Source organism: Hippichthys cyanospilos, chromosome 22 (assembly GCF_059441005.1).
Source record: "Hippichthys cyanospilos isolate Australia breed blue-spotted pipefish chromosome 22, RoL_Hcya_1.0, whole genome shotgun sequence".
In the NCBI taxonomy this organism is placed as follows: domain Eukaryota; kingdom Metazoa; phylum Chordata; class Actinopteri; order Syngnathiformes; family Syngnathidae; genus Hippichthys; species Hippichthys cyanospilos.
Genome location: NC_142390.1, coordinates 7,224,840 through 7,249,483, shown reverse-complemented (window position 1 = coordinate 7,249,483; position 24,644 = coordinate 7,224,840). Strand labels below are relative to the sequence as shown.

At 40.2% G+C, this 24,644-nt stretch overlaps 1 protein-coding gene across 3 annotated transcripts in view; it reads left to right on the top strand.

Annotated features, from left to right (window-relative positions):
• Positions 1-24,644, top strand: part of LOC148405707 (liprin-beta-1-like) — a 50,272-nt gene that overhangs the window by 24,841 nt on the left and 787 nt on the right. Inside the window, exons 3-27 of one of the 3 annotated variants that reach the window (XM_088406760.1) lie at positions 6,743-6,895; positions 11,722-11,801; positions 12,785-12,990; positions 13,355-13,435; positions 13,552-13,665; positions 15,273-15,383; positions 15,726-15,818; positions 15,954-15,980; positions 16,182-16,284; positions 17,546-17,607; positions 17,694-17,745; positions 17,907-18,016; positions 18,117-18,190; positions 18,469-18,505; positions 19,039-19,165; positions 19,256-19,361; positions 19,437-19,701; positions 21,168-21,279; positions 21,373-21,461; positions 22,411-22,533; positions 22,596-22,721; positions 22,802-22,990; positions 23,784-23,921; positions 23,991-24,056; positions 24,126-24,214. In XM_088406760.1, coding sequence (XP_088262886.1) covers positions 11,738-11,801; positions 12,785-12,990; positions 13,355-13,435; positions 13,552-13,665; positions 15,273-15,383; positions 15,726-15,818; positions 15,954-15,980; positions 16,182-16,284; positions 17,546-17,607; positions 17,694-17,745; positions 17,907-18,016; positions 18,117-18,190; positions 18,469-18,505; positions 19,039-19,165; positions 19,256-19,361; positions 19,437-19,701; positions 21,168-21,279; positions 21,373-21,461; positions 22,411-22,533; positions 22,596-22,721; positions 22,802-22,990; positions 23,784-23,921; positions 23,991-24,056; positions 24,126-24,194 — 2,544 coding nt within the window. In that variant the 5' untranslated portion in view covers positions 6,743-6,895; positions 11,722-11,737 and the 3' untranslated portion in view covers positions 24,195-24,214. Of the gene's footprint in view, positions 1-6,742; positions 6,896-11,721; positions 11,802-12,784; positions 12,991-13,354; positions 13,436-13,551; positions 13,666-15,272; positions 15,384-15,725; positions 15,819-15,953; positions 15,981-16,181; positions 16,285-17,545; positions 17,608-17,693; positions 17,746-17,906; positions 18,017-18,116; positions 18,191-18,468; positions 18,506-19,038; positions 19,166-19,255; positions 19,362-19,436; positions 19,702-21,167; positions 21,280-21,372; positions 21,462-22,410; positions 22,534-22,595; positions 22,722-22,801; positions 22,991-23,783; positions 23,922-23,990; positions 24,057-24,125; positions 24,232-24,644 lie in introns of all 3 variants that reach the window. The other 2 variants (XM_088406759.1, XM_088406761.1) reach the window with 2 other exon arrangements.

Here is a 24,644-nt window from a genome sequence, read left to right as displayed (position 1 = left end):
TGTTGATAAACCCTCGGAGCTAACCCTTGTGTGTCGTGTCGGGGTCCTCAACCCACTCGTGTCTCGGGGTTATTCCTAACAAAAACCAGGAAAATACCATAAAGAGGGGATGAAAAAACTTAGTATTCCAGGTTGCAACATGAAAATAATGTAAGTCAGGGACGCTGTAACACGGGGTCCACTGTATTCATGACCAATTAAGGGCGTTTGGCATAACTGATGATCTCTCTCAACGAAATGGTTAGAAATCACTATCTTAACGTACAAAAGAGAGACAACGTTCCAGGCCATTTTGCTCTTACTCTGATTACTTTTCCTGTTCCATGTGCACAGTATCTGGCAACCCCTCCACCCCCCACTGGTTGGCTGTCACTTCCAATCAGTTCTATTTTCCAGCAATATCTTGTTTATTCCTCATTGCGGCTAGCTGCAGCGAGGCGCTTATGTAACACAAACAGCATGTAACGCATAATGTCGAGCATATCCTTCATCCAAGTCGCCAATTTCAGACCAATTTGTGGAATTCCTCCCCATAAAGCAGTTACATCATTACGCGTCTGTTGTTTGCCATAAAATCTTTAGTTCCGAAGAAAAAGATTCAATTCAGGGCGAAATCATTTCTTCTGAGTGCAAAGGTGTGTTTTACATGCAAATATGATACATCCACCACCAATACATCTCACAGGCGGAAGCTATCATTTTCCCATCAAGGACCTCGTTGCCTCGCACGCCCTGTGCACCTTCTGCAATCAGAGGGCTGCAAACCTTTTGACATTTACGGCTGCAGGAGCTACGCAAAGCTAACTGGGATTGAAACGAGTCTCGCGTCACTTTGAAAAGGTTGTAGCAGCGAATTGAAGCGCGAAAACCAGCACAAAGTAAAGGGCGGGTAAATTGCACAAATCGTGCACACTTTGTCGTACGATATTGTCAATGCTGCTGTGCAACATTTTCACACTTTTTTCACCAGTTTTGTGATGATCCAATTGTCTTCTTGTTCGGGCCCGAGTTCATTGGAGCGCCTTTATTGTTAACTTTAATTGCACACAATTTTCTGCGAGCCAGGGGCATGCAGGCATCCACTAATTGGATCCATTAAGTCTGTTGCTGCTTCTTGATTGCTATCAGGACAAAACAAAAATGGGCATTTCTTGGATGGTAATGATTTTTGTTCCACTTCATCAGGAAGCAAACATCTGTTGAACTCTGATGACAATAACAGAAACGCGTGTACGCGGTTTATCACCAGGCAACTGCAAACTGATTTATCAACGTTGTGACAGTTAAACGCAGGTGACACAGGCGGGGGGGGGGGGGGGGGGGGGGGGGGGGTGCACCTGCCTGTAAGAACAAAAAGCAATCAATGAACTACAATTCAGTTAACGATTATCCGAATGTCCTGTAGACGTTCCTTCCAAATGACTTCCAAGTTTCGTGATACATTTTTGAGAAATATTGAGCGAAAAAATCCCACTGAAAATATTCCTCTCAGAACCAAAACAGACATTTTCAAATTTGATGTCCAATTTCAGTTATTCCGCACATCCGACTCCCATTTAGTTGTGTTTTTTTTTTTTCTCAGGATTTCTGTCTAGAAATGTATAACTCTTTGGATTCCATTTTTGGTAGTTTTTAGGCCTTTTGACTATATTTTTACACGTTATACTGTTTTCCCCTACAAATGTTCTTCCAGGACAATACCCTCAACAAACATTTTCAGATGATCCATTTAGCTCACAGCGTACGCTTCGGTGCCTTTGCTGCACTGACGCTTGACTCGCTTAACGTGTCAGGTTGTTATTATTATTATTACTGTTACTGGTTTTTTTTTTCTTCAGAGTGTGTTATCAAGGTCAAAACAAGAAAAGGTTAATATACAAAGGCCACAGCAATTACTCAATCGTTTTACTGCAGATGTTCTTGCTTTAAGATTCTATTTTGGTGTCTCCTCCCTGTTTTGAGGCGTTTTTGCAGCAGCTGATGGTAGGGTCTGAAAATGCTGCTTTGTGTGAAGATTTTGGCTATATATGGACACAGTTTTGAAATTGTTTTTTTTGGTTTTCAAAAATTCAACCAAAACATTTTGCTTTGGAAAAGAGAAGTCTATTGATTTGGATTGGTTTCAAGCAGGGTTTTTCCTAGCTCAATATGAGGTATTATTAATAAAGTTATGAATGCATTTTAGAGTTCTTCAACATTTTCTTGAAAAAAATGTATTACACTAAAATATGCACGGAAACGACAGGAGCACTTTTTTGGTATTACAGTGAACATGACGAAAATGCTTGTAGAGTACCGTATTTTCTGCACCACTATAAGGCACACCTAAAAGCCTTAATTTTTTTTAAAAAGCTGATGGTGCGCTTTATAATCAGGTGCGCCTTATAATCAGGTGCGCCTTATATATGGTTCAATATTGAGATTGGGATTCATAGATTCGGAATGAACTGATAAAGTAAGCTTTACCTGTTTGTTTTGTTTGTTTACAGTAGAACAAGGTTGGTCATATTGATATTGAGTTATTATGCTATTGAGAGTTTAGAGTTATTATTGTTATTACTATGAATATTACTATTTTGTGATTGAAAAAGTTTTAAAATGTCATTAATTGAGGGTGCGCTTTATAATCCGGTAGGCCTTATATGTGGAAAACGTTTTAAAATATGTCATTATTCGAGGGTGCGCCTCATAATCTGGTGCGCCTTATATGTGGAAAACATTTTAAAATATGTCATTAATTGAGGGTGCGCCTTATAATCCGGTCCGCCTTATATATGGAAAACGTTTTAAAATATGTCATTAATGGAGGGTGCGCCTTATAATCCGGTGCGCCTTATAATGCGGAAAATATGGTATTGATGCATTTAGAATATCCTCAGCGTTTGCTTGCCGAGTGAACGAATGTTTTATCTCCGCAGCCAAGTGAATGCCTGCCAGAGCAAAGAAAAAGCCGGGAAAGGTACCACCACGCACTATCACATAACTTGTTTGTGTGCTTTCTTGATAAATACATTGAAGCCCGGAGTCTTTTTGTACCAGAATTATCAGCAAATATGTGTTTCTCGTCTCCTCGATCCAGCTGTGATGTTTGTCGTTTTGCAAGAGGTGTGTTGCTAGGTTTCACGCTCCTCAACCTGGCACAGGATAAGTCAAGATGATGCCTTTGTCAGGACTTAGCCAGGGATGGGAATTAGTTGGATGTGATGCTTGTAAACAGCCATGGTAAAGCATAAAACGGATGGATTGATGCAGTTGATAGACAGATGCTAGTATACTGATTGATGGACATTAGTTGGGTAATGGATAAATCGTTGGTGAGAGCTGAACCAGCTGGTTGTTGGTTGGAACTGATGACAGACTAATTTGTAGATGTAGAGATGGATGGACACTGCTGGCTGCATGGATGTCCTGAACATTGAGCCAGACATGTTGGATCGATGTTGGTGACTGGTGCGTGAACTTGTAGCCAGACAAATGGCTGCATCTAGTGAAGGATGGTCTTGGAAGCAGACCTGACTTATCGTGAGTTGGATGGTTGTGTATCCTGCTTTTGGAGAAACGCTAATGGCTGAACCTAGTGATGGATATATTTGGAAACAAGGTGGGCTGTTGGATGGATGCTAAGACAGTTGGATGGACGTGGAGCCTGGCTAAAAGGGGAACATGTGGAAGACAGACCAATACCGCAACAAATTGAAGGATGAATATAAAACAAGTGGAGACAAGATTATTTTTAATGCTTCTCAGGATTTGATGCTTAGACCACACATGCATTTGGAATGATGAATTTGGAGCTAGATTAATGATTGGATGGACGGATTTGTAGCAAAGCTAATTGTTGGATCTCTTGGATTGCCATATTTACCGCACTATAAGGCGCACCTAAAACGACTCCTTTTTTTTTTTTTTTTTAAAGAGCTGATGGTGCACCTTTTAATCAGGTGCGCCTTATATATGGATCAATATTGAGATTGGGATTCGTGGATGGGGAATGAAGTGATAAAGTAAGCTTCACCTGTTTCTTTCGTGTGTTTACACTTGAACAAGGTTGGTCATGTTGACGTTGAGTTATTAAGCTATTTAAAGTTTAGAGTTTTTGACTTATTATAGTTATTACTTTGAGTATTATTATATTGTGATTGAAAAGGTTTTAAAAAATGAAATCAGTTGAGGGTTCGCCTTATAATCCAGTGTGCCTTATATATGAAAAAGTTTTAAAATGTGTCCTTAATTGAGGGTGTGCCTTATAATCCGGTGCGCCTTATAGTGCGGAAAATACGGTACTCTGAGTATTACTATATTGTGATTGAAAAAGTTTTAAAATATGTCATTAATTGAGGGTGCGCCTTATAATGCGGTGCGCCTTATATATGGAAAAGGTTTTAAAATATGTCATTGGTTGAGGGTGCGCCTTATAATCTGGTGCGCCTTATGTAAGGGAAAAGTTTTTAAATATGTCCTTAATTGAGGGTGCGCCTTATAACCCAGTGTGCCTTATAGTGCAGAAAATACGGTAGTTTAATGTTTGAGTGAATCCAGGTTGAATGGGTTTGGAGACTGGCTCATATATGGACATTCAGGATTGAACAATGGACTCGGAGTCCAATTAATGACTGTATCTAGTGAAGGATGGATGTGAAAAGACTCATTACTGAAATGACGGTTTCACCTGGATACAGAGAAGGACAGAAACAGACTAGTGTCTGGGTTGATTTCCGTTGGACTGATGCATTGTCGGACGAAATTTTTGATTGTTGGAGAAACTTGGAGGCAGACTGGATGAGTGTTTGGAATTTTGGGTTGTCTACTGGCCAGACACAGCGTTGGAAAGTCGAGACAAGTAATGACCGTCACGAGGAACTAATAACTGTATTGGAGGACTCAACGAAGTGAAAATAACTAGCGGCAGTTTCTCAGAGTAGCAATGGTCCAGCACATTGTCATTAGCTGCTGAGAACAAAGAGAAAATGAGGGATTGTCATGAGGAACAGGAGGAGTGGTCTTAGTTGCTATTTTCGATGTGTGTCCCCACCGATTGGCGCTGGAGCAGGAGAAATTGAAGTGAAGTGACGGCCGCTCATGTCTGGTGTTGATGTCCAATTTAGCTGTCATGTGTGATTTGCCGGCACGTTGCAACCTCTTGACTGCTTTGGTATTTGAAGATGCAAAGTGATACAATGGTTACACGCATACACACACAGTAGAAGACAATACCCTGTTTTAAAATGCTTGCCGTTTTAATTATCTGCCTGTCAAACCACAAATGAAGCATCTTTGTATCAGCATCTTTGCATGATGCAAGTAGAAAAAAAAACAGTTGGATGTTACAGTGTGTCTTCAAGGGACATAATGAAAGAACTGCATTATCATTTTTATTATTATTAATATAATAATATGTACAGTAAAGCCATTAGCTTCAGACGTCACTGTAGTGAAAGCTACTCTCCTGTGGCCCTAATATATAACATAATAAAAATTTGTGAATAAATATAGTTTAGGGCAGGGGTCTGGAGCCATATGTGGCTCTTTCACCTTTATTTGCAAAATGCTTGCAAACACCGCTAAAAGCTAAATGACGAACAGAGAATGTAAACAGGAAATACAGCGCGGCCTTCCAGGTTAAAAGCAGATATTTTAAAATAACACAGTTAAGTAATCAATACAAACTGGAGCACGCGATGAATTCTCAACACTCGATAAATCTCATATTAATGTCCCTGTTTGTCAACACGGATGGATTCAGACGTACGTTCGGTTTGCTTGCTTCTTTTAATCCTACCTAAACCTCTATAGGCTCCCAGTGTTGTCTTATTTGTGGAAACCCCGTCAAAATGGCTGCTTGAACGTTAAAAGTTGCCGACCTCTTGTTTAGGGCAAGCCAAGCCAACTTATTGGTATAGCCTTTAATCAATTTAGTTGCTAGTATAATTACAGTAATGAAAAGATTATCTAAACATACTATATTATACTCTTGAACACTCAGCTGGACGGCACGAGCTCACCTTGAAGAACCTGGAGCACATGTTCAAATCCCACTGTGCACAAAAACGTCAAAAAAAACAAACAAACAAAAAGCCCTCTCCTTGCATGCCTCTAAGAGTGCGATTTTATTTTACTTCTGTGTGGTGTGCAACACAATAATACATACGACAGAGCGTAAGTTGAAGATTTCCTTGAAGATTTATAATGTAGTGAATTAAATATTACTGCTGTCTGTACTTGTACTTCCAAGCAACAAGGTTACCATGGCCACTGTGTGATGGTTTAACAATGCCAGAGATAAGTGCTCTACAAAATGAATCCGTGTAAGAAGTCCAGAGTATATTCCATCAGAAACATAATTATTTAATTTTATTAACATTAGATTAATGACAGACCTTCAGAATGCACCATGTGGGCATTAATTAATAAGTAAGTGCTCATGCAAATTTAGAATACAAACGTTAGACTGTAATGTTGCTGATTTGGCTCTGAGGAATTGTGCATAGCAATGCCTCTACCGCCCTCTGCTGGTGCATCAGAAATTTCTGTTTAAAGCTTCATGTTATCTTCGTTTTTAAACGGACGTCAGTTAGCATTATAAAGAGATCGGTATGTATTTTTTTCAATCAAATTCAAATCAAAAAATGACGAGCAGATTTCCCCGTTTTAGTTTTAAATGTTGCTTTATTTTGAAGGCCTTGGCTGAACTCGTTTCCTGATCCTTGCCTTGTAACGATGAGCTTGATGGCCTCTTTTACAGATTTGAGAAGTTCAGCAGAGCGAGGAGGTCCATGCGAGAGCTTGCTCGTTCGCAATGAAGCTGCACTGAAAAGTGCTTCAAAGTGTCCAGAGTAAAAGCCAACTTCACCCCAAGGGATTTATACTTTCCAGACATTTTCCCGATCTCAACCTGGTAAGTTTCTTGTACTTTTTAGTCGTTGATTTTGCACTGGGAAATATAAAGAAGAAAAGCGATCAGCTGTCTCAACTAAAATGCAGAATTAACATGAAAGCAGCGCTTTTTCTTAGGTTATATTACCTCAAAACCACAACACAACTGGCAACTAATTTACATGAGAAACCTCAAATGTATCTTTGTTTTTAAATGAGAATTAATTCAAAGTAAGGTGATTAAAATCCGCTCTTGTGCAGAAGAATGGTGATGCTCAGCTCCCAGGATGCAACTTGAAAATGTCTAATAGATGTCTTAATTCATTGTTTGGTTTTAATGTGGGTTTTTGACATTTGGCTTGGAAATATGAATTTCAAATGATTTGCGTAGGGTGGTGATATTGTCCGATATTTGACATTTTTAGGATTTGCTGTTGCAGAGTAAAAGCTAGTTTGTAGCCTGGTTCTTTAACACAAGAGTTAACTTTTTAGGAATAATTGTTTTGACTTGCGTGCCAGCAGTGAGGTTTGAATGGACTGCCCCCATTGCTTATGGGCGACCATTACAACCACATTTAAAACCAAATTTGTTGACATGAACACTAGAAGATAAAATTGCGCATGACCTGCAAGCTGCTTCCAACCCTTCAGTCAAGATGTTTTCTGAAAGACTTGTCTTATCTCATTTAATCCAATCAAGTGATTCCAAGCACAATTTTCTGTTCTCGGAACTCCTGCAATGAGATGAAATTAGCATCTTTTTGAATGACTTTCTATTCTTAATTTCATTTCAAATTATTGGCATCTTGCGATCACAATTAGAGGTTGTTTTTGTTAGATGGCTCGTTGTTCCATCGCTCCCCAATGTGGCAGGAAGTGCTTCCTGGCAGGCCTGGCTTTTCCTGAGGGGTCTCTTCAATCCCTTTTATGGTTTCGTCCCGACCTGCCAGGAGCATTTCAGCGATCTGGTGAGTCGTGACTGCCGCCGCCGCCGCCGCAGTGAGGATGGGAAGCTTCTGTGCTCCGCTCCTGATTACTGGCGGTTTTTCTTGGCTCATTTTCCCACCGACCCACCCCCACACATGCTCCACATGGAAAAACTCAATTCCGTGAGATCAGTGTGTCTTGGAGCTCCCACCATGTGAGCCCACGGGACACAAAGAGTGGTTTGTGAAGGGGGGAAAAATGCTGTTTCAAAGTCTGTCGTCTCTGTCCAACAATGTGACACGGTCATCAGTAGAAGGAGGCCTGACTTAAAGTCCACTGAAGCTGGAGTGTCAACAAAGGCCACGTGACGTCCTCAAGTTCACTAGCGGCTTCAAATGCTGATCTCAGTTGGCTGATGTTTGCGTTTTTCCTCACCAGAGAAATTACATTTTCCAAAGCGGAGGCCTTAGTTGTCCTTCAAAATGACACATAAGCTCTAAATCTGCTGTTCTGAGGTTTTAAAAATGTCACAGGCAGTGTTACGGTATTTACTTTGACGTATTTGAAATGCAATTGCTTTATTCTTTAAAGTAACCTGAAAGCATCTGACATTTGACAGCATTTTACATTTACAGGAAATAAAAGACTAGAAGTTCTGCTTTGATTGACTGTCATTTTCAAAATGGATAAGTAGGGTTTATGTTAGTAGATGAGTTGTTTGTTTATTATAATACATGTGGCCAGAGGTTTTGTTTTGATTGCTCCTGTGTGGCTGGATCTCGTAAAAATGACAACTGTTCAAAATGCTTTTCATATCTTTTCAAACTACCGTATTTTCCGCACTATAAGGCACACCTAAAAGCCTTAATTTATTTAAAAGCTGATGTTACGCCTTATAATCAGGTGGGCCTTATATATGGATCAATATTGAGACTGGGATTCGTAGATGGGGAATGACCTGATAAAGTACCGTATTTTCCGCACTATAAGGCGCACCTAAAAGCCTAAAAAAAATTAAAAAGCCGATTGTGCGCCTTTTATACGGATCAATATTGATATTGGTAGATGGGTAATGAACTGATAAAGTAAGATTTACCTGTTTCTTTTGTGTGTTTACAGTTGAACAAGGTTGCTCATATTGACATTGAGTTATTATGCTGTTTAGAGTTATTATTTGCGTTATTATTGTTATTACAATGAGTATTACTATATTGTGATTGCACTGGAGGAAAGGTTCCCTGATATAAATGTCAGAAAGCTGGTTTGTAATCTACTAATAAAGTTTGACTGCTTCTACTGTTGCGTCTTATAATGCGGTGCGCCTTATATATGGAAAAAGTTTGAAAGTATGTCACTAATTGAGGGTACATCTTATAATCCGGTGCGCCTTATATATGGAAAAAAGTTTGAAAATATGTCACTAATTGAGGGTGCATCTTATAATCCGGTGCGCCTTATAGTGCGGAAAATATGGTAGTTTATCAACATTACCTGTGTAAATACTTGGCTTATATGTGATTTGATTGAAAAATATAATGCCCGTGCGCTGGTCTGGATTATGGCCGGCATGCAACCCACAAAAATATTGTTTTATGTATTTGTGATGGCTGGGTTGGAATTAAAAAGGTGACCTCAGACTTTTATGTAGAACACCTTGGCATGCCCTAGTCAACTTGACGTCAACGTTTAATTAGACTGGACAGTTGTGCGACACATCTGTGCCACAGCTGGACTTGCTCATTAATATCGTGTGTGTGTGTGTGTGTGTGTGTGTGTGTGTTCCAGAGCCAGAAAATTCCACGCTGGGTCAAATCTCATTCCCCCAGCCCCCAGTTGATACATACATCTCCATTTTGTAGGAGTTCAATCTCTCCGTTTTAACTTTGTTTAGTCTGAATGTGCATTTCTGTGATTTGGCTTGGTTGTGAAAGTGTGAACATGCTTAACAAAACGCGTAACAACTTTTGTATGTATACACAGCATAGACAACGTTTAAAGTTGATGAATGACGTGGAACTCAATTTTGCAGTCGTTAAACACTTTGTTATTGTAGGGAATGAAGTACCCTACATTTAACCAGACATTTAGCAAAACGCAACAAAGTGGACATTCTACTACAAAGAATAATAGGAAAGTTTGTATACATTAGAACCTGCTTTTCTTTTGGATTCAGGCAAACATTGAAGAGACACTAAAGGAGTTCTATTTTGTCAGTTGGTGTGGAAGGCAAATGGGGTGGGGTTGAGGGAAAAAAAAAAGTCAGCAGGGATGTCGGTACCAGGCACTTTTGGGAGGTTGGGAGCGTTAACCTGCACAAGAATGTGCATAGGAGGCTGGCTTTGTGCTATCAACCCCTGCTCGACCTCTCTAAAGCAATATTATTCTTGGTACAATCCCATCATTCTAATATGTGATATAAGATCACATGGAAAATGTCAACAAAAGACGTTTATTGTTAAATTAAATGAGCCAAAATGGAAAAGTGTATCAGAGTATTTTGCACGGGATGGGGCCAAACAGGAAACATAAGAAATTTTTTACATCAATTTAGCAGATTTTGCTAACATTGGTTAAAATGCATTTATTAAAATGATAAAAATGATTGGTAAATTGTTAAAATGAACCTTCGTTCTTTTTAAACGATAAACATGTGGGGTAATTACAGTATGTTTTATTTTGTTAAAACTGTAATTGTTAAACAAATTGTAAAAAAAATTGTCATTTTTTTCTATATAGTGTTAAACCGTCATGTTTAAATAGTATTTCTATTTTTTAATTTAAAAAATGTATGAATATAATTGACAAATAATTCAAATGTGTGTTTTGATTAAAAATTACTTTTAAAGTAACTAAATATGTACGGCGGCGACACAAGCTCAATTCCAGCTGGCTTCGGCTTTCCTGCGTAGAGTTTGCATGTTCTCCCCAAGCCGACATGGGTTCTCCAATAAAATGCATGAGAGGTTTATTGGACATAATAAATTGTCCTTGTGTGTGATTGGGTGCATGAATGTTTGTTCGGGGTGTCCCCTCTCTACTGCCCAAAGTCAGCTGGGATAGGCACCAGCAGGCTAGCCACCCATGAGGATAAGCAGCTATAGAAAATGAATGGATGCTCCCTTAACAATATCAAATCTCAGGAGAAAAAATCATTAAAACAAAACAAAAAGTCCAAATACAATGCAAAAATACAAGGTAAAATGTAAAAATCCAATCCAACTATGCAGGGTTTTTGCAAAAACCGATTACACGTATGGGGTCCACTGTAACTAATGTGTTTTTTCTATATGTGGCTGTTTTAAAAATCAAAAGCGGCTCGATTTCTTAAAAATCCCGTTCTCTGCTTGATTGCAGCAACTGCTGGCCCAGTTGCAGGGAAAATATTTGGATTTTAAGGGGATAAGCTTTATTTTTCTCTTTTTGTGTATGTTGGGGTGCAAAACGAGCAGCTGACCAAATAGCACTTGCACCCCGCTGTGATGAGTCGCTTTCCGTCATCCTGCGGAAATGCCTGCAGAGGAAGAAAAATTGTCTTTTGGAAATTTTATACAGGGAGTCCAAAAGCTGAGCTTTTTGTACCAGGCTACAGGAAATCAGGCCACTGAACCTTCCCCAAAAAATGAACAAGGAGAGCCGCTGTCCCGACCTTAGTTGTGCTCATGCCTGTTGCGTGGAAAAGAATCATAATCAATAAGCAACCTGTGGTCTAGACGTCGCGGAGACGTCCCACGTTGACACGCTTGGGGTGACGAAAGGGCCAAGACCCTCCCATGGAGGAGAATAGCACCATTGTCCCTTTTATATATTAGTTTGGTGCCAGCAGTTGTGAGTACAAATCTGCCCCTGACTCTGTGTTGGAACAGTTGGAATTGGTTCAACTATTATGCTTTTTCCACAAGTGACTTTCTTCTTCTCTACTAGGTGATTGGATGAGAAGATGATGTCCGATGCCAGTGAGATGTTGGCGGCCGCCTTGGAGCAAATGGACGGGATCATCGCAGGTAGTAATTGGGGGGGCGGTGCACATCTGGAAAGCGTTTCAGAGCATGCTGGAAATGCCCCCTTCTCCCCCGACTCCGAAGTCCACTCCTACCCTTTTTGTAATATGAACCCTTCTCCGAATGTGAGCTTGTGCTACAGGGATGGCTTCCTTCTTCCCAAAAAAAAAAAAAAAAAGTTTCCATTGTTTTGTGGCGTGACGCAAGCTAATGATTCTTCAAGCGTCAGCACTTACGTGCGCAGGCTTCACTTTTTTTCCGCTGCCCTTTCCAGTGCGAAGGAGTATCACATGACCAAAAAAAAAAAAAAAAAAACCTCCATCACCACAACTGTCACTGCAGAATGTACTATCATGGTTGTTTTCACATTTAAAAAAGCCGAGTAATAAAGCAGCGAGGTAACACATAAAAAAATAGTACCGTATTTCCCGCACTATAAGGCACACCTAAAAGCCTTAATTTTTTTAAAAAGCTGATCGTGCGCCTTATAATCAGGTATGAGGATCAATATTGAGATTGGGGTTGGTAGATGGGGAATGAACTGATAAAGTAAGCTTCACCTGTTTCTTTTGTGTGATTACAGTTGAACAAGGTTGCTCATATTGACATTGAGTTATTATGCTGTTTAGAGTTATTGAGTTATTATTGTTATTACTTTGAGTATTTGAGTATATATTGTGACTGAAAAAGTTTTAAAATATGTCATTAATTGAGGGTGCGCCTTATAGTCCAGTGCGCCTTATATATGGAAAACATTTTAAAATATATCATTAATTGGGGGTGCGCCTTATAATCCGCTGCGCCTTATAGTGCGGAAAATACAGTATTTATGAGCCTGTGTAGGTTTGAATTAGGTGACATAGTAACTTTCCAGGCAGTCACTCCATTCAATTTAATATTTATACATTTTTTTTCTCCGTTAACTTTGATCAAGCTTCTGATTGGCTGTATGGTTTTGGATGACCATTGATTCTTTGTTGTGCCAGGCTCCAAGGCCATGGACTACTCCAACGGGCTGTTTGACTGCCAGTCGCCCACGTCTCCGTTCGTGGGCAACCTGCGCGTGCTGCACCTGCTGGAGGACCTGCGGGCGGCTCTGGAGCTCATGGATAATGAAGAGCGGGACAATCTGCGTTGCCAGATTCCCGATTCTACCGCCGAGGGTCTGGCCGAGTGGCTGCAGGGACGAATGGTAAAAGTATTCAGCTCATCTGGACGCTATCCAGTGTGACAGAAATGTCCAAACTAGTCGGCGGAGAAGCTAAGCAGGCTCTAGAATCCCCGCGCCTCCTCTTCTGGCTCCCTCGCTTTGTTAAACGCTGTGCCGAGTGACTGATGGGCCTTCCAGACACGGGGAATACTTTCCATCGGCCTAACTTGTGCCGTTTTATGATCACGTTTCAAAATGATTGAGAATATGGGAGGCAAGAAATAGGGGACTCAAGTCAGACGATTTTGAAGTAGTCAAACACGTTTTTGGATTCGCACATATGTGACAAAGATAAATGGCGTTTTAATCGCTCAAAGAAATGAAACAAAGTCTTTGATGGTTTCAGACAAATGGCCACAGCTCAGAGGCTGTCTACCAAGAGCGTCTGACCCGACTGGAAAGTGACAAGGAGTGTCTCATCCTTCAGGTTTGTAGTTGTTTTTTATGTGTTTAAGTTAAAGAACCCTTGGGAGTTGGCTTGTGAGATTTTGAAAAAGTGATCAAAAAATGTAACATTGATTATTTTATCATTATGGTTTGTAGGTCAGCGTCCTAACAGACCAGGTGGAAGTGCAAGGGGAGAAGATCCGGGACCTGGACAATTGCCTGGAGCGTCATCGGGAGAAGCTTTGTGCCACCGAGGAGCTCCTGCAAAATGTATGAATGAAACCGCACTTCAGCTTCCATCTAATATACAGTGATCCCCCCTACTTCGTTGTTAATGGGGGGTGTCAACCCCCCGCGAAGTCTGAAACCCGCGAAGTAGGGTATCAGTTCCTAGATTTCTATGTATGCCCCAATATAGCCGCAGTAACCATAAACAATCCTTTTTGCGTATTTTATTTCCTTTCTCCTATTATTTAACATTACATTATCCTTATTAACATTATTGTATATTCATTAAATAACTAATATTACTTAGTTTGTAGAGAATTTGTTCTCAGGACTGGTTAACTGCACCAAGACTCCGGTGAGAGAGTACGCAAGTCATCACGTTGAACTTCACATTTATTTTGGCTCATGTATGGTGTATCATGTAGTATCTGTTGAATACTAAATCAACAACAATGTTAAAGTCAGTCAACTAACATATAAACACTTGCCGAACTTTAATCTATGATTTTACTGTATTTTTAGCCGACATTAGCGGGTTAGCAACAACTAACAACAACTACTAACTATAAAGTGCAACCTCTACACAAATGAATAAACAGAATAAACACTCCTCGCTTACTAAACATAGGCAGTAGCGTGCGTTATCACCATAAATGATAATAAACTATAAATATGAGCTTACGTTGTCCTTCACTACGTTACCGTAACGAGCCGAATGACGCACAGAGAACATAAAAAAGGAAACGGAAATGCAATGCGACCCGACAAATTAAAAGAATGCATTTCAAAATAAGATAACAAACGTCACAAACTCTAATGCTTGAATAATTCTTAACATAGTTATTAACTAATATTACTTCGTTATTTGATGAATACAGTACTATATAATGTACTTTTTTGTTTTTTTCAATTTTTACTTTGAAATATTTTTAATTTTTCCTGGAAAAACCCGCTAAGTACTGAGACCGCGATATCTGAGACTGCGAAGTAGGAGGGATCACTGTAACGTATTTCCCGCACTATAAGGCGCACCTAGACTAGAGGTTCTGCTTTGATTAATTGTCGTTATCAAAATGGGTAAGTAAGGTTTATGTTAGTAGATGAATTGTTTGTTTACTATAATACATCTGGCCAGAGGTTTTGTTTTGATTGCTCCTGTGTGTCTGGATCTCGCAAAAAGGACAACTATTTAAAATGCTTTTCATATCTTTTCAAACTATCGTATTTTCCTCACTATAAGGCACACCTAAAAGCCTTAATTTTTTTAAAAGCTGATGTTACGCCTTATAATCAGGTGGGCCTTATATATGGATCAATGTTGAGATTGGAATTCATAGATGGGGAATGAAGTGATAAAGTAAGCTTTACCTGTTTCTTTTGCGTGTTTACAGTTGAACAAGGTTGGTCATATTGAAATTGAGTTATTATGCTATTGAGAGTTTAGAGTTATTATTTGAGTTATTATTGTTATTACTATATTGTGATTGAAAAAGTTTTAAAATATGTCATTAATTGAGGGTGCGCCTTATAATCCGGTGCGCCTTATATGTGGAAAATGTTTTGTGATATGTCGTTAATTGAGGGTGCGCCTTATAATCCGGTGCGCCTTATAGTGTGGAAAATACGGTAATTTGTGTCTCATCTAAAAGGAGCTACTGACCCGTTCTGCGTTGGAGACTCAGAAGCTGGAGCTGATGACTGAGGTGTCTGGTCTGAAGCTGAAGCTGAGCACAGCTGAGAGGGATCACCGAGATAATGAGGTAGTACGCCCCATTGAGCATATCAGAAGTGGAAAGGAGAAGTCGTCTTTTCTTGTACATTTAGCCAGCAAACTAACCTAACGAATCAACTACGCCTCCTGCACGACGCTCTCGAGTAGCGGGTGTCATCCCGCAAAGAATCATCTTTTTAGCCGCTCCGTGCACTCTCCTGGCTGGCCTCCCGCTCATTGTTTTGCATGTCGCCAAGGTCCAACGCACAGCATCATGTGACAAGACCCAACGCCTGCCGTGGCAGCTGTTTCCTGCCTGAACATCCCCGGCTACCCACTCTCAGCCAAAGTCCACGTCCAGGAAAGTCATGCTCTTCTCCTTCCTCTGCAGGACTTGTACCAGGAAGTGAGCCAGTTGCGTTTGCGTGTGGCCGACATAGAGAACGAGCGTCTGCAATGGGACAGGAAAAGCAAAGCTTGCAAAGTGAGCCTTTTATCAAACCCCCACATTCACACGCTGCGTTTTTTCTTTTTCTCCCGTATTCATACACCACCAGTCAAATTTGATCTTCATCTCTTCTCCGCTCTTAATATCTTTTCCTACTAACGACGTGTCAAGCATTCAAAGCGGACCACGGGAGTTGAGGTGAAGCTTTGACCTGCTTGTTTTCTTCTTCCTCTTCTTTGTGTGGCCTTCTAAACCCGCTGCTTCCTCCTCACCGCTTTTCCCCAATTTTTCTCCACTCGGAATGTAAGTTCCTGCCACCAGTCACCCGCACACCCTAACGCTGCAATGAGGTCACCTTTGAAAGAACTCACTTTGTTACTTTCATTCATTGGCATGCAGGAAGAGCTGCAGCTGTTGCAGCAAGAGCTGAAGGAACGAGAGGCCGAACTGAAGAGGTTAAAAGATGAGAGCAAACCAAGTGCGGCCGAGGGGGGAGAGAGAGGTGAGCTGATCCCACACCTACGTCACACACATCAACTCTCAAAAAAATAAGACAAAAAGCAACAAGAAAGCAACAAAAAAAATAAGACAAAAAGCAACAAGAAAGCAACAAGATCATACCCTGAAAAAAGTAGCTTTTAAACAAAAAGTGGGTCTGAAAAGTACAAGGAAAAAAAGATTTTAAAAAATAATGTTTCGAAAGTAGATAGAAATACAGTATTAAATAAATAATAGATGAATAATAATAAATAAAAATGATAAAATCGTAAAATTTCTAATTGTTTCAGCGTTTAACTTCCAAATTCTTCAGTGTCCATAGGAGTTAAATGCTGAAACATATCAGGTAAAACTCATTAGAATTGTAACATTTTAAAGTTATTTTAATATCAAATTTTAAAAAACGTAAGTTTCACACTGTCTCACTACAACAAACAACAGTTGAATTTTAAACCAGACAGACTACTGTACTTTCTTTTTTTTATGATGTTACATAAAGTCCTTTACAAATGGTTTGGGAAAAACAAAAACAAATTCAAAATAATTTAAAAGTATTTTGTAAAGTCTAAAATATACACAGCATTTTTTAAAAGTAATAATGTTTTTAACTTAAGGGGGAGAAGAAAACACACTTAAACATGAACATTGAACATTTAAAACTAGCTAAACTTGTAAAAGTTGTAAAAATTGTTACCAAAAGCATGAATCTACGAAAGTTCAAGATGAGGCTCCTAAACTTCTTCCGCTCTTTTTTATCCTCACACGGAATTCCAATTACTGTATTTTCCGCACTATAAGGCGTACCTAAAAGATCTTTTTAAAAAGCTGATGGTGCGCCTTATAATCAGGTGCGCCTTATATGTGGATCAATATTGAGATTGGGATTCGTAGATGGGGAATGAACTGATAAAGTAAGCTTTACCTGTTTCTTTATATATTGTATTTTCTTTATTACTTTGAGTATTACTATATTGTGATTAAAAAAGTTTGAACATATGTCATTAATTGAAGGTGCGCCTTATAATCCGGTGCGCCTTATAGTGTGGAAAATTCGGTAATTTGTCTTCAGTACAACCTTTTGTGATTGTTAGTCTCTTCAAGGTGTTTAAATGTCAGGAGGAATATTTGCACAGAGCTGCTGTGATTAGATTGGCCGCTTTCGTTTTGCTGCATACTGAAATAAATGTGAAATAGTAACCATGCACATTTCAGTGTTTGTACGCACCTAACACAAGGTCGCTCATGTGCATTTGTGTTTCTGCAAGATGCTGAGATGTCCAAGATGAAGACACTGTTGGACTCAATCATGTCGGCCAATGATGAAAAGGTGCAAGTGAAAAAAAAACAAAAAAAAACACAAAAAGCAATCTCTACCGTGATAAAGTCACTCACGGCTTTATTTTTTGTCGCCAGGAGCGAAGAATTAAAGAGTTGGAGAGTGTTCAAGTTCTAGAGAAAATCAAAGGTAAAAACAAACAAAAATATAGGGAAAAAAAATCAATCCCACAACGCACTCAAGTGAACGTTTCGTCTCATGAATGAGCTAGCAATTCTCAAATTTTCATGCTTTCAAAAATCGTAAGGAACATGTCTCAATACTTTTGACATGACACGACATCCCCTCAGAGAGGCCGAAGGAAGATGACTACACCGACATAGCGGATGATCCGCCACTTCCTGCCGGGGTCGCGGTCGGGCTGGCGTCGGAGGGCGAGACAGGAAGGCGCTTTGTGGAGGTAAACACAACATAACTGACATTCACACACAAGTCCAAATTCCCTTCTAATGAATTGTACAATATTTGGAAAAATATGTTCTTCTTGATCCTCGCTGCAGTCGAGTCCAAGGATCGCCGTGTTAGATGAGATGAAGGAACTGGACCAAGTAAGACACCCGCAGGTGGCTGAGAGGTATAACGTGAAAGTTTAATATTTCTTGTATATTTTTTTTTTGTTATTTTTTACATGTCAATTTTATTTGATCGTTTCTTGTCATTCATTTTAAGGGGAAAAAGTTAAAATAGCGACTGAGAAAATAAAAACAATAATACAGAAGCTACTATGTACAAACTAAGTCAGGATTTTACCATACCTTTAGTATTTATTGTAAATGTGTATTTTATTTTTATTTTTTTATTTTTTCCTAAATTGTGTCTGTCCTTGGTGGATTATATTGGATATGATTTCAGATCTGTATCAGAATCTCCAAGCAATACCAGTGAGCAGGTGAGGTCATCTTGTCATTGGTCCATTTGTCGTTTTTGTCTTTTACCCGGTAGGGGTGAAAAAATATGTAAATACATCAATAAAATCCAAACCATATCCATAAACTTGTGTATATGAATAAATATGCTTTTGTAACCACTCACAATGGAACAAAGCTTTACCGTTCCTGCCATTTTGAAACAAGTGAGGCCGACCAATAGCGTACCAGCATCTCCGTGAGGAGACGCCGACCAATAGCAGACCAGAATTGTACTGGTGCGTTGCAGGGACGGCAACTGAAAATAAGTGTAATTACTTAAAAGCGCTTGCAGATGGGGACCAAACAACACAAATACAGCCAAGCCCCTAGGGTCATGACAGTTGTTTTTGCCACAAAACCGGGAAAATATCATAAAGAGGGGTTGAAAAAACTCACTATTTCAGGTCTCAACATGAAAATAACGTAAGCCAGGGACGCTCTAACACAGGGGTCCACTGTATTACACAATATATATTGTACGCTTTGTTAATCATGTCTTCGTTTCCCTTTCTAGGCCAAAAGCAAGTGTCGAACTTTGGCCGGCGAAGACACGTTCGGTGCCAAGCGCATCCGCGCCTCCCTCGGCCGAGGATTATTGAAACTACGGGGAGGCAAACATACCAGCAGTGCACCAAATCTTGGTCAGGGTGGAATCCTCGGAAGACACGCTGGTCCAACGCAACTTTTTTCTTGAAACAAAACACTAACGTGATATCAAATACCCATTGCAGCAGAGGAGCGCAAAGTCGCCGAGCATCTGGACTTGGCCTCCTCCGCTACGCCCTCACCACCAGAAAGCAAGAAGAAGTCCAAAGGCTTTAGGAAATTATTGGGGAGGTACAATACATATCCCGCCCGCCACCATCCCGCCACTTCGCGTCTCACCCTCCGTGTCACGACTCTTTCCCTAAGGCTGAAGAGAAGCCATTCCACATCCTTGAACTCGGACGATGAGGCCCAGTTTCGGCGAGGGGGCACCCGGGCCACGGCGGGCCCTCGGCTGGGCCTGTCCACATCGCCAGCGGGAAACCCGGATCTTCCCTTCTCACGCTGGACCCGAGAAGACGTGTGCGAGTGGCTCCATGAACAGGGCTTGGGCTTGTATGCCGCACCAGCTCAGAACTGGATCAGCTCGGGTCAGAGCCTGCTGCAGGCGTCCCAGCACGACCTGGAGAAGGTACACTAGGTGCACCTGCTATCAGAAATGATAAACCGGCATGCATTGTTTTTGAAATCTGACACACATATGTGATGATTTAGTCTGGCATAGCAGGAATATTTTTAAACACCAATAATGTATTATTTTTAATAATGGCATGTATAGACATGTTTTTATAGTATTATTCTATCGTAGAGTATTTTTTTTGGCGGCCTGATGCACAGTATATTTATGATTACATGATCTGCATGATTTTTCGCAAGACAGCTTTAATGACATTGTGTTCAATTTTGACATTTTTGATGGAACGATGTCTTTTTTTTCATGAATGATTTTGACATGATGCGTAGTATCGTATTTTCCGCACTATAAGACGCACCGGAATATAAGGCGGACCCTTGATTAATGACATATTTTAAAACTTTTTCGATATAGTAGGCGCACCGGATTATAAGGCGCACCCTCAATTAATGACATATTTTAAAACTTTTTTAATCACAATATAATAATACTCAAAGTAATAACAATAACAACTCAAATAATAACTGTAAACAGCATAATAACTCAATGTCAATATGACCAACCTTGTTCAACTGTAAACACACAAAAGAAACAGGTAAAGCTTACCGTATTAACCACACTATAAGGCGCACCTAAAAGCCTTTTTTTGAAAAAAAAAAAAAAGCTGATGGTGCGCCTTATAATCAGGTGCGCCATATATATGGATCAATATTGAGATTGGGATTCGTGGATCGCGAATGAACTGATAAAGTAAGTTTAGTTTCGTTTCTGTTGTGTGTTTTGTTGTTACTTTGAATTTTACTATATTGTGATTAAAAAAGTTTTAAAATATATCATTAATTGAGGGTGTGCCTTATAATCCAGTGCGCCTTATATATATGGAAAACGTTTTAAAAGGTGTCATTGATTGAGGGTGCGCCTTATAATCCGGTGCGCTTATAGTGCGGAAAATACGGTACTTTATCGGTTCATTCCCCATCTACGAATCCCAATCTCAATATTGATCCATATATAAGGCGCACCGGATTATAAGGCACACCATCAGCTTTTTTTTTTTTTTTTTTTTTTTTTTTATTAAAGACTTTTAGGTGCGCCTTATACTGCGGAAAATACGGTACATTTATAGATAAAAGTCTATAAGAAAATTGGTAATGATGATATACGGTGCAGTATTAATATTTAACATGGAAATTATGCGCAGTAAAGATGTAAAAAAAAAAAAGATGTCACAATACATAGAATGTGTTTAGTATAAGTTTGGTGTAAGATGTTTGGTTTTTTTTTAAACATGACATGTTTAAAACAACTTTGAATTCATATGTCATAGTAGAGTCTAGTTTTCAGAATTTGGTGTTTGAAACTGACCAAATGTAACGGAATCTGACATTATGCATTGCTACTTTGTTCCTTGCACGGCGGCCTACCATCATCGTCCCCCTGGGGGCGCTCTTGTCTCTCCCCAGGAGCTGGGCATGAAGCACCCTCTACACAGGAAGAAGCTCCAGTTGGCTCTTCAGGCTCTGCAGTCTCCCGATGATGTTCTTAAGGGCAAACTGGACCACAACTGGGTCACTCGTGAGTGGACGTTGCTTTCGGGGATGTGGTGGGGGTGAGCTTTATTGAATGTCAGCGCCACTTAGTGTGTGTGTGTGTGTGTGTGTGTTTCAGGATGGCTGGACGACGTGGGCCTGCCGCAATACAAGAGTCACTTTGACGAGGCCAGAGTGGACGCGCGTATGCTGCACTACATGACAGTGGTCAGAACAACACACACGCATCTTTTTCACTATGCACTTTATTTATAATAAGAAGTTTTGATACTTTTTAACAAACTAATCTAACAAAGTGATGCATACTTTAATGACATACAGTATCGTATGACTGTATTCGAAAGTACTAGTGATACAGGGGACCCCCATGTTACAACTTCCCTGATTTATTTTCATGTTGCGATGTGGAATACTGAGTTTTTTCATCCCCTCTTTATGACATTTTCCCGGATTTGCGACAAAAACAACTGTCATGACCCTAGGGGCTTGGCTGTATTTGTGTTGTTTTGCCTCCATCTCCATCTTATTTACTATTGCTGTCTAACTGCTTCCATGCAACGTGTGACTACAATGCTGGTCTGCTATTGGTTAGCGTCTCCTCATGGAGATGTTGGTCTGCTATTGGCCGCCCTCACTCATTTCAAAATGGCGGAACGGTAAAGCTTTGTTCGATTTTGAGTGGTTACAAAAGCGTATTTATAGTGCGTTTTACTGCTTAATTCAAAGTTTAAAGGGTTAGCCATGGGTCCCAAGATTGCTAATGATGTTAAAGAGAGAAGTTAGAAGATGATTTATATGGAAACCATGTTGGAGATAACCCTAATTAGGAATAAAATAAAAATAAAAAACCCTAATTGGGCATAAAAAGCGACACTCAAAGGTAAATAAATCCTATCAATAGTTTTTATTTATGATTTTTTTCTGATTGTATTCATGTTATTATATATGCATAGCACTTACTATACTATTTTGGTACCAATTTTAATATATATGTACAATTTTGACGTTTTTACCTGGGGTTCTAAACGCATTAGCTATTTAACATAGGTTTGGATTGCCCGTCATACGATGAATTCGCCTTACGACCCCAACCGCGGAACGGTGTTCAGACTTTGTGACATGATGGACAGACTCGGCCTCATTGATGTTGCTTTAGGAGGATCTCCTGTCCCTAAAAGTGGGCAGTGTGCTGCACCATCTCAGCATCAGGCGAGCCGTGGAGGTCCTTCGCCTCAACTCCTTCCAGGCCGACTGTTTGAGTCGGCGGCCCACCGACGAGGTAAAACAACCGAGCGCTCGCCGTCCGATGGACGCCGCGCCTGTTGATGTCTCCGCACGCAGAAATGCACGCAACCGTCCGACGTGATCCAATGGAGCAACCACAGAGTGATGGAGTGGCTGCGCTCCGTGGACTTGGCTGAATACGCGCCCAACCTCCGAGGCAGCGGTGTGCACGGAGGTCTCATGGTGAGGAGGTGCCGGCCGGCGTGGGTCTCAATTTCAACCTCAGAGATTGAGAAGTGAATGCAGTTTTTGCGCTGCGAAAGGTTTTGGAGCCGCGCTTCACAGTGGACGCCTTGGCTCTGCTGCTCAACATCCCTCCGGGAAAAACCTTGCTTCGACGTCACCTGGCGACACACTTCCACCTGCTGGTGGGTGCCGACGCGCACAGGCTCAAGCAGGAGTGTCTGGAAAACCCAGACTACGTCGTGCTCACTGCTGCCGCTAAGGTCAAGGTGGGACTTCAGAAGACGTTTGATAGGGCAGCAAGTTTGACGGATATTCTCAAGATTATTATAATTATGATTTCATGATGTTCCAAAGATAGAAGCGGGTATTAACCCTTGTGCACAAACTATACACATTGCATTTTTTTCCTAATTTTGTTTTAAAGGCATCATATTTAAAGTTATTAATGGATTTTTTTACTTCAACCACTCAAATTGTTTAGTGGCATCAGTTCTATTCATATATATGTAGATTACATTTATTAACACCCACAAAAAATGTGATGACACTTTGACATAGCCATTAACTGGTCTCTACCGCCACCTACTGACTTGAGGTGAAACATATCAACAAAGAATTTTATGTTTGCGAACATAGTTTGACCCCCGCTCAACGAATTGTTGTAAAAATTGCAGGAACATCAATGTAATAAATCCGATTAAAATGCATGTCAAAAATTGGAATTATAATGGTTTCATATGGTCCAAAATTTGGACAGTGATTATTTATGTACACAAAATCTCACACGTCTAGTTGCAATCACGTCAGAATCGTTGAATTTTGAAATTTTACATGTTGGAAATTTCAGTTTTTTTTCCCACTGATTCTTTTAAGATATCATAAAAAAAGAAGACATTTCCATAATTTGTAACATAATGCCACAAGGTTTAGAGTTTGTTTTCAGGGGATTCTAAAAGTTGGTAGTTTTTAAAGGTTTTTTAATAGGTTTTCAAGGCATTTTAAGTGACTTTTACAGAGTACAAATTTCGAGGCCTTTTTTTTTTGTTTGTTTTTCAACAGCCGAGGCGTTTGTCCTTCGGCAGCTTCGGGACGCTTCGGAAGAAACGTCATGATGACGGCAGCGAGTACGTGTGCCCCATGAACGTGGATGTGCACCTCCACCGGGACCCTGATGACCACCTGGATCAGCTAGAGGAGGTCTGACCGCTCCTTGCCCGTCACTCGCTTCTGGCGGCGTTCCCTCACCACCGCTAACACATTTGTCAGATGGATGACTCCGAGGGCGCGGTGAGGCAGATTGGAGCCTTTTCTGAGGGAATCAATAATCTGACGGTGAGGGAAAGCTCATGAAGTGAATATCTTCTCCGAGTTGACTTTTATGACCTCCTGGTCTGCTTGCAGAGCATGCTGGAGGATGAGGTTTTCCGGGAGATCTCCACTAGCCCAGAAGAAGGCGACCGATCCAATTAAGACGCCACAAAACTTGACGAGTTAAGGCTACTTGTGTGTACGTATGTATGTGTGTGTGTGTGAGAGACTGTTTAGATGTCATCTCGACGAGGAAGATTTTGTTTGACAAGTTTTATTACCTAAAATGGACTATGAAAGGTGATTTTGACATGTTCTAGTTAATTCCCATTAAATAATATACAATACATAGAGGTATCTCAAAAATGTGTTAAGTTACTGTATTTTCCGCACTTTAAGGCACACCTAAAAGCCTATATTTTTTTTTAAAAAGTTGATGGTGCGCCTTATAATCAGGTGCGCCTTATATATGGATCAATATTGAGATTGGGATCAGTAGATGGGGAATGAAGTGATAAAGTAAGCTTTACCTGTTTCTTTTGTGTGTTTACAGTTGAACAAGGTTGCTCATATTGAAATTGAGGTATTATGCTATTGAGAGTTTAGACTTAT